At 43.8% G+C, this 10,031-nt stretch overlaps 1 protein-coding gene across 3 annotated transcripts in view; it reads right to left on the bottom strand.

Annotated features, from left to right (window-relative positions):
• Positions 1-2,386: 2,386 nt before the first annotated feature.
• The window catches only part of KDM5A (lysine demethylase 5A), an 80,998-nt gene continuing 73,353 nt past the window's right edge, over positions 2,387-10,031 (bottom strand). For all 3 annotated transcript variants that reach the window (XM_060113708.1, XM_060113707.1, XM_060113709.1), the window contains one exon: positions 2,387-7,931. In XM_060113708.1, coding sequence (XP_059969691.1) covers positions 7,725-7,931 — 207 coding nt within the window. In that variant the 3' untranslated portion in view covers positions 2,387-7,724. The remainder of the gene's footprint in view (positions 7,932-10,031) is intronic.

Raw genomic sequence — 10,031 nt, 5'->3', positions numbered from 1 at the left:
GAGATAAAGGGAAGAGAGCCCCTTTTCTCACGGAACTTATAAACAATCACGTCGCATGCTGCAAAGTCCCATGAGGGAGCAGAACCAGCTGTCGTGAGAGAACAGGGGCCTCTGAAGAGGAGGCATTTACGCCCGCACCTCAAACGTGAGACAGAAGCGTGGCGTGTTGAGGAAATGAAAATCCACGTGTCGGAAGTACAGTGGCTGAGAGTGTGTGGAAGCAGATGCACGTAGAAAGAGAAACACGAGCAGATTCCGGAGAACAGCGCAGTGAACATATCGGCTCTTTATAGACGGTTTATTGTGTAGAAATTTGGAAGATCAACTGGAGATCGACCAGACTAAAGACTAGTCTGAAAAAACAGGTGAGAGTGGTGAGAACTTGAAGTGATGCATCACAACAGGAACGGAGGAGACGCAGATGAAGATGGGAGTGAATCTAAAGGATTCAGTGACCACCTCATTGCTCACGGGAAGCGAGCGGTCAGCAGGGATTTAGGATGGCTCGCAGAGTTTTGGCTTGGGCACCTAGCTGTGCTTTCGGTTAGGGTATAGAGAGGAACTGGTTTGGGGGCGAGAAGGTGCTAAGTTCAGGTTTTGACACAAAGAGTTTGGAGTGATTAAAACAAATACAAGTGGAAATGTTTACCAGTTGATTAAAGAGCAAAGCCAGCCAGCCTGGGCAGGTGATTTTGATTTGGGAAACAGCTGAATTAAAGAGTTAGCTGGCAGGGGGCGGGGGACGAGGAGATACAGGAAGAGCCTCTGATGACACCGTTCGAAGGGTAAACAGAAAAGAAGACTAACGAGCAGCTGCAGAGAAGAAAAACTAGGAAAAAGTAGTGGCCAAGAAGCCAATGGAGGAGTCTCACCAAGGGAGTGGACAAGTGTCAGATGTCGTATATGAAGTGGAGTGCCCACTGGACTCGGCAACATGTGGTCAGTTACGGCCTCCGTGAGAGCAGCCTCAGTGGAACGTGGAGAGGAGGGTCCAGATTACCGCAGATTGAGGGATCGTAAAGTGAGGTGGGGGGACACACGGGGCTTGGCTACAAAGGACGGACTGAGAGAGCAGGAGATGGAGACAGGGTCAGGAGCACGTCAGAGGGAGAGACCTGAGCTTACGCACTGAGGGAGGGTGCGAGGTCTTTGGGGAGGTGACGTGGGATGGGACTCACCGGCTCGCCCGTTTGTCTACGGTCTGTGTTGGCCAGAGGACAGACACCTGTCCTGAGACAGATGTGGATGCCGAGCCCTCCTGCTGGCTTCAGTTTCCTCCGTGTTACAGGGGAGGCCTCTGATGAGGGAATAGAGGTGGTGGGATGGGGACTGGACAAGAGACCAAGGTCTGAAGTGTCTTTAAGAATGGAAGGGGTTGCTGGACCTTCAGGGCTGCTGCCCTGCTCTGAGAGCCGGCCTCCTTGAGTCAGTTTGTAGAGCTACCCATCAAGGGCGTGTACTCGGCAGTATTTAGCAGCGACGACCTCGGATGGCGGAACAGACCAGGGATGAGGTCCTGCAGGGCCAGAGTGACGGAGAAACAACCGACCACGAAGCTTAGTGCCAAGCAGAAAGGATGGCAGGGTTCAGTCAGGAGACTAAAGCCACCAAGGCCCGGGTGGCCTACTGGTCTCAGCAGAAAGCGGCCCAGAATGAAGAGGGCAGGGGCCGATGCTTTGGCGAGGGGGCGAATTTCTCACTAAGGCCAGATAGCTACCAACTCAGGAGGAGGGAGGGGCACAGTTAGGTCTGTCGGAACGTGTCTGATACACTCGTCTTACTGAATAGCACAGCAAGATACTGGTCTTGGGGCACACGTCAAAGTGCGTGATGAACTCCACAAAATTCAGACCCAAGTGGAGACTATGGGTGTGCTCTAATATGAACATTAGTGACCGAGACTTACATTTTCTAACAACAGAATATTCAGTAGAGCCTGTGTGTTCCCTCCTCAGGAGTACGGAATGGGAATTTGGACTACATATCCAAAACCTCTCTACTATCCTCCCTTCTCAATTCCATCAAAGTTTTTGTAAGAAACGTCCTTAGAAACGTCTGTCTTACCCTCCTTCAGGGAGAGGGGCTGTAACTTAAATGTCTTTGTATCCACAAGAACTAACCCACACATGGTAGGAAACAGATTCCAAAAAGGGAAGTAAGCAACAGAACGTCATACAAAGAGCTAAAACCCAGATCAGTTCATTCCTAAATCCAACATTCTTTCTTATGTAACCCTAAGTCCTCACCTGGGCTTTTGAAGTTTTTGTTTGTTTTGAGGGGGTGTTGTTTTTGAAACTACATTAGATTCTGAGCTCACCGCTATGTCCCTGGCAACTCACCAGAGTTCCTTACTACAAGGTTCACCAGCTGGAACCACCAAACCATCTTTAAGGCTGTTTGTGGCATCTTTATTTTGCACTGACAAAGATACATCCTGGCTCCACAGACGAGCTTAGAGAAAATCCTCGCCTAGTAAAGAAATTTCATGGGACTTTGTCACATGGAAACATTAAATCATCTTTCTGCCTACTAAAAGCAGGGCAGAAACACACTTTAAAGAGCAAATAGGTGAGAAGAGTCAAGAAATTCCAAATTGTTTGGTCACAGCATACAGTCCTTGAGTGTGTTCTTCTGTATGGTTTGTTCGTTGTGTTATCTGAGACTTCCCAATGCAAGGCTAAGCTTCCCATGAAGAGATTCTGGATCTTCAACGTACTGGTATCAACCACAATGCCAAGGCGCCAAGAAATACGTGGTCTAAACTGGGTGGATTCCACACAACTTTTCAAAAAGAAAAGAATTTGTCAATCTTATGAAATTTCGTGGTTTTTTTGTTGTTGGCAAGAAAATCTTTTCCAAGTTGCGATAACCAGTTTTTTCTTCCTCCTCCTTCCCACTAATTCTCCTCCCTAACACATATATACACAATCAAACACTTCATGTTTGAGGCCAACTTCACTGCAGGCAGAACCTTCACATTTTCAGCAATGATCTGTCCCTCACGCCTGCATGACCTGATAACCTTGGCAATGAGAGAAAAGGGCCATTTACTTCTCTGAAGTGTAAGGTGCAGTTTGAGCTAGTTTTAAGTACTAGGAGGCCAAAGGAAAAAGGAAGTATTTCTTCATCTTTCCTGCTTTTATTACTGGTTCGCTACAAAGGGATAAACCACTTAAGAAATCAACGGTGGGGAAAACGTCTGCTGGCCATCGCTGGACTCTTGCTGAAAACAGAGAAACGTGAAATCCGCAGGAATCACTTCTTCTACTTCACACTTTCTGAAAACACTATTCTCAGCAATGTAACAGGCTAATCACACCACTGGTGAAGTTATTTGAGGCCAGTTCTTTATTTTATAGAGAGCAAATGCACATTAGAAACTGTTCTGCAACAGGTTAAAAGTGGCTCTCAGATCCATTACCAAAATCTACCTTTACTTGGTTACCACTTAGAGTTGCCACCAATGTGAATGACAGGGTAGGGGGGACCTGAGCACACACACAATTTTTTTAATTTTTAGATGTAATGCAAATAGCCATACCTAACATTCTTTCAGAAAACAAAAGAAATGCAAAACATGCTCAAAAAACAAGAAATCAAGTTATACTTTTCATAAGGCACCACCAAAATCCCTGGTAAATTAGAGTCCATATAATATTTAAGTGTCTCACTAACAGGTAAATAAACATGTAAGAGAATAATCAATAGATCTTGAGGCTTACAAAAGATATTCCTGTTTAGACATCTTGGAGTATTGCAAAAGTAAGAATAAGCAGGACACATCTTTAAAAACCCGTCACATCCTTTCCCAGTGCACATCATTCGTTGCATAGTGGTGACTGGATATGATCCAGACCAAGAGAAGACTAGAATTCCAAAATATATTAATATCCATTCTTTCCTCTCATGCTGTAAATACTAAATGTCATGGCACATCCACATCCAAAGTAATGATATGCCTTAATTAAAAAAAAAAAAGTGGGATTTCAAAAGGTAAAAGGCAAACCAATTGCCTGCTTTTAAAAATTTATACTTAGGGACGTACTGCAAAAGCAACTTCTTACACACATATGAAGCTAGTTCATACGTATACCTTTACTGAACCTGGTTATGAGTGGGACTTCACTTAATTTTCCCACAATTTTCAAATCCCACTTAAAATTGCCACTTTCTCCTTAAAAAGTGGATAATCCCTCCCTCTGAAAGAAGGGCTTTCTCAGTTTTCCCTTTCACCTTCCTACTTTTAAGCACTGGCTGATATTCACACAAATATACTGTAGAATTAAAATATTGCCAAGTAGCGAGTTTCTCTTACATCCACTGAATTACATCAGAATCTAAAAATTAAGAGAAACAAACAAACTGACGTTTCTTGGACACGCGTTGAAGACAAAAGTAGAGAAGTGAAGCACAGGTGAAATCGTTCTCATCTCACAGGTCAGCCCTTGCTGGGGTTTTGATTATTCAAGTACATCGCATCACGGGAGACCCAGGTTTCACACCTGCCGTTTCAGTTATCTGAAGTGTGACGTGCAGTAGCTGTTGTTCCATGATGCCCACGTGTGAGTCAGGAAGAGCTGGGAGGCAGCCGCTCGGGAAGGAGCCTGGCCCTGCATCTCCACACATCTCTGCAGGGTCACTACAGGCAGCGAGGCCAACCCCGGCTGGAGGGACCACAAGAGAGCTGTCGTTGCACTTGCGCGGTTCCAAGGACCTACTCTTGACCTACCAGTTTTCATCTTCCTTTCTATAACCTTTGCCAAAATGGTTTATAATGAACGTAGTGAGAAAATACCTCTGAAAGAATTAACGAATAAGTTAAAGAACGAGTGGTGCAGAACTGCGACTCTGAGGAGATACGAAGGGTAAAGAAACATTTTAAATTGTTTTAATACGAAATGTTACAACACCACAGAATGGAGTTACGTTGTAAAATAAGTAATTTCCTCTAAGTGAAAAAAACATCATTTCTTTAAGATGAATCTTAGTTCACTAATTACAAAATTACACACTTCTACATATTTTTCTTCTCTTTCTTTTTTTTAACTGTCTCTCATCTGTTCTCAACCTTTGGTCTAAATGGTCAAAAGTCAGACCAAATCCTCTGTGACTTTCAAATAAATACAGAAAATCCCACAGTATCAATTAAATGATATATTTGAGTTTCAAAATGTCAGAAGATAAACAGGGAGCTATTTATGGTTGGAGAAGATAAACAGGGAGCTATTCATGGTTGGAGACTGCCTTGCGTTTTTCTCTCAGTCAAATATGCAGGCAAATACCTATCATGAACATAAATTATTCCCTAAACAGCCCCCTATCCATCCACCACACTCCAAGCAGAGCACCTTAGCTGTCTTTCTCAGCACCTCATGCCCCTCCACTGATAGCTGAGGAATGAAGGAAAAACAAGGTATTCTTAAATGTATTCCGGGCAGCCATCACTTAAGACTGCATTCAATTTTTAACCCACAAGCACTTGAAGACTTTTACAGAGAAGACCGAAAGGCAAAAAACATTGTGCTTTCTTCTATAATATCAACCAGATGAAATTCTTAACTAAGTAGTAGGATCTTTATGTATTGAGAGACTGGCAAAATGATAACTTATGAAACTGGTTACTTAGTTACCTTGTAATTTCCATTGAAATCTTAAATCATACACACACTTGAGATGAGATTTTAAGATCCATGCACACCAACACTTATGAACCTCTGAACAGGCCAAGACACTCAAAATGTTATATGATATTAAGGGAGAAATGACTAAAACATAGGCCGTAGAACCACAGAGAAAGCATTTCCAGAAACTGGATTTTATAGGAAAGGTTTTGCTTTTTTTAGTAAGATGCCTTTTGAGTTAAATCTCATACCCACGCAAACTGTGACTGGACAGTACATTTCACTTCTAGTTACTAGAAGACATTTCTTTAAGAGATCGGGGCAAAAAGGGAAGACAAGACTGAACGCTGCTCTCTGGGCCCACCCTGCTACCCCCCCTTTAAAAGGAAAAACGGATGAATTTAAGTCAAACCACAGATCTTTACACCAAAATAAAGGGACACAGGATAGTGAAGACAAAACACCATTTTTAGTTTGTTTGGTGGGTTTTTGGGGGTTTTTGTCCTTAAAAAAAAAAATCAGTCCCCTTCTAATAAAGAGTTGCCATACAGCTTACCTAACACCTTCACAAGGACAAAGAACACAACAGGAGGGAGGAGAACACAGCACCGTAGTTCCAAACTTTCACACACAAAACAGAGCTACCATCGCAGATACAGTATGACCAGAATTCCCCACAGAAAGGGACACGTCCCAACACACAAACGAAATATAATTACCTGTTTGAACAAAACCAAGATGGAAGATCTGGTCGGGCCAGGATGGAGAAGGAAGTGCTAACTCCTTGTACTACAAGGAAGGAATGGGATTCCTTTATTAAAAAGCAAGACGAGAAAGCAAGCCCCCAAATGGATTTTTGATGCTGAATTTCTGTCATAAGCTGCTGGTAACAGTAAATATATATATATATATACATATATATATATATTCATATATGTATATTAAAAAAGGAAAAATAATCTATTTATAGAACAGTCAGTAGTCAGAGACATTTAGAAAAAAGTAAAAACAAGTCCTTTTTTCTTTTTTTTAAAAATGGATTTACTAAAACAATTTTGTCACCCAGAGGTACTCTAAGCCCACGTCCTCTGATGAAGCCACGTGCTGGGCAACAGCATCTGCCGCGGGCCACGTTCAGAAACGGCCAGTCCTGGAAACCACAGCCAGTGGGGGCCGGGCTGCAAGGCAAGAGCTGTTATTTGCTGGTCTTGCTCGGGGCCATGCTTGAAGCCTGGTGGCACCTGGTGCACTTGTGAATGAAGGGTTCCCCGAAAAGCAGGCACCGCTGTGGCTCAGTAAAACATTCTGACTTGTCTTCTTTGCTACCGCAGAAGCCTGGATCCACGTACCTGCTCTTCTTTAAAATGTAGACCCAAGGCAGCAAGACTTCTCAAAGCCAAAAAACGGATCCTTGCCTTGAAATAAAATCTCTTCTTCCCAGAATCCAATCTAGTCAGACTTCTGAACTAGATGCCATCCTCCTCCTTAGGAAGATGAGGTGATCTGCCTCTCAACTGGGGTTTTCTTCTTGGTACAAACAAGCACATGGAGCTGAGGTCTACAGGCTGTGCCACGACCCATGGCCTCTCACAGGACTATCTTCAGCCCTGGCCCTCTCCTAGCTGGATGTGTAGGGAGTCGAATGCCAGGGCAGAGTGGAAGGAAACTGCTACTGTACTCCTCCCCCACTGGCCTAACTAAGGAGATCCAAGTGATCACACCTCTGGATGGTGCTGGCTGCAAACCTCTAACTAGTACCAACTGGCCAGAAGCCGCAGCCTACATGCCCTGCCAGCACACCAATGCATTAATGCCAACCAGCCACCCTAGCGCTCAAATGTCTGGCCTTAATGTGACAAGCAATCTGAGAGGAGACACGAACTGAAACGCTGGCTGCTGGACCAAAGCAGACACCCTCGGCACAGATGTGCTGACAGAGAACGCAGATCCCACGTCCATGCAAAGAGGAAGTCAGCTGGGAGGACTTGCTCAGAAGGCCATTCGTCTTTGGAAGCAACATTCTGAGTGGATCTAAACCACTCTACTGACTACGGTCTCTGTGTGGTCCGTTTTCCCCCATGTCCCAAACTAACCCAGCATCTGCTAACTGGTCTCTTTAAGATCCTCCACTGGTAGTTTGTAGCTCATTATGAAAGAAGGAGGTGGTGCTGGACCTGGGCTATCTGGCCCCTGCTTCTTTGCACAGTTTGTACAGATGTAATCTTCATTTTCAGCCATTTCTGGAGATACACCCACACAAACTTGGTGAAACCACTCATCACAGCCACCATCACACTGCACCCAGTCTACCTGTTGGAGACAAGATCAGGGAATGTTTAGGTTACATACACATTAAGCCTGCAATACAAGCAAACCAAAAAGCTTTCTTGGCTTAAATGATAGCAAATAATTGGGATGCCCAGAGATAGACAATGACTTCTTATGGGGTTATTTTTTAAAGAAAGAAGCTGGGAAGTTAATACCCCCAAATTATTTTTCCCATATGTTCACAAAATTAGGCCTCTTAGGTTCTCCATTACCTCATCAATACCTGGGGCTCCTTGTGAGGCAGAAACATGTCTGAGAAAATTTGACAAAAAGGAACTTCTAATAGAGCAGCCAAGTAGTTTTAGCTAATATTAACAATTTCTAGGCTCTAAGACAATGCAAGTATCAATCAAGAAGAGTACAACAGGGCCTCCCTGGTGGCGCAAGTGGTTGAGAGTCCGCCTGCCGATGCAGGGGATACGGGTTCGTGCCCCGGTCTGGGAGGATCCCATATGCCGCGGAGCGGCTGGGCCCGTGAGCCATGGCCGCTGAGCCTGCGCGTCCGGAGCCTGCGCGTCCGGAGCCTGTGCTCCGCAACGGGGGAGGCCACAACAGTGAGAGGCCCGCATACCGAAAAAAAAAAAAAAAAAAAAAAAAAAAAAAAAAAAAAAAGAAGAGTACAACAATGTGAAGGCAATCCTGTGTATTAGCTTTATTTCAAAGATATAAGCCAAAGTACTTAGAGCATTAAATACCTTTTTAGAAAAGCAGTCACATAGGCCACTTTTTAAACTAATATTTTTTATTCTTCTCTTCTTCCGTTACAAATACAACTCCCTATAAAAAGTCAGCAAATTATCAGAGGTCAAATCTTACAAATTAACCAATTAAAACAGTCAAAGACACAGGTCAATAGATCACTCTGAGGTTTAAAATTAAAGTCTGGGGAACTGATAGGTCAGTGGCAGATGCCAGGCAAGCTCTGACCCTTCAGAGGACATTGTGATTATAGGAGGCTAGAAAAGGACTACTGTTTGGTGACTTTAAGCCCGGGGCATATAGTGAACAGCGAGGTGATCTGGGGCTTTCCTATTTGGCAGCTGATTGGGGTAGTTTTTACGGCGGATTAGAACCTTTAAGATAAAAGAGCTACTTGCCCTTCTCTCCCCAGTACAGACGTTGGTAACTTCACCAGCAACCAAGTCACTTAACAACAATGAGCTTTGCCAGAAAACAGGGCAAAGTATGGAGTCTGAAGGGATCAATTAAGTACTTCAGTACAGCTTACGAGAAAGAACAGAGGAAGGAGGTTTGGGCTAGGGAAATGAGTCTCAGGAAAAGTGAGTAGTTTTCAAAACCAGTGTCCATATACTAAAAAACTTATCAGAAGTGTGATACTCCTGGTTAGTAGTTTCCAGGTTTTTAGTAAAGGGTGGGAGAAATCATTTGTCAACATAATCTTTTTGCTTTCACCATTCCTAGAGTTCTGGTGTAAAATTTGAGGCAAGTCATTTAATCTCCCTAAGGCTCCATTTCTCCATCTGTAAAATGGAGATCAAATCTTGCTCACAGGATTGTTTAGAGGATCAAGTAAAATAACGTCTGGCAAGACACCTCACAGGATTGTTTAGAGGATCAAGTAAAATAACGTCTGGCAAGACACCTGGTCCACAGCCTGGGACGCTGAAGGCACTTTTGAAGATCACAGTCCCCCGGCTCCACTCACTATCCTACTTTCCACAAAGCATTCTCCACCTTCAAGCAACTGCCTGGGGCAGTACTGGTGTCAGAATTACCTGCTGCGTCTGTTAAAAGCGTAGCTGAAACCCATCCCAAACCCACAGACTCAGGATATCTTGGGGGACAAACCAGAATCCTGCACTGTGACCAGCTCCCAGGTTAATTCTTAAATATTCTAAATTTGACCATCGCTGGCACTATGTGATCCTGCTTTCTGTAAGTTCGGAGTGACTTAATTACTTCCTAACATAAATGTTAGCTTTGTTCTGCAATTGTTTGTGTGATATTTAGCTTCTGAAGTCTGTGCAGTGAAGAAAACAACTGATCTAAATGTCCCTGCTGTGGCAAACTGTCCTGGAGACAAAAAAGGGAGACAATGACTCAAAAATACACATGCTACCA

The sequence above is a fragment of the Mesoplodon densirostris genome, chromosome 11 (assembly GCF_025265405.1).
Source record: "Mesoplodon densirostris isolate mMesDen1 chromosome 11, mMesDen1 primary haplotype, whole genome shotgun sequence".
NCBI classification, from domain to species: Eukaryota; Metazoa; Chordata; class Mammalia; order Artiodactyla; family Ziphiidae; genus Mesoplodon; species Mesoplodon densirostris.
Note: the sequence above shows the minus strand (reverse complement) of the source record. Positions and strands in the feature narration are given on the sequence as shown.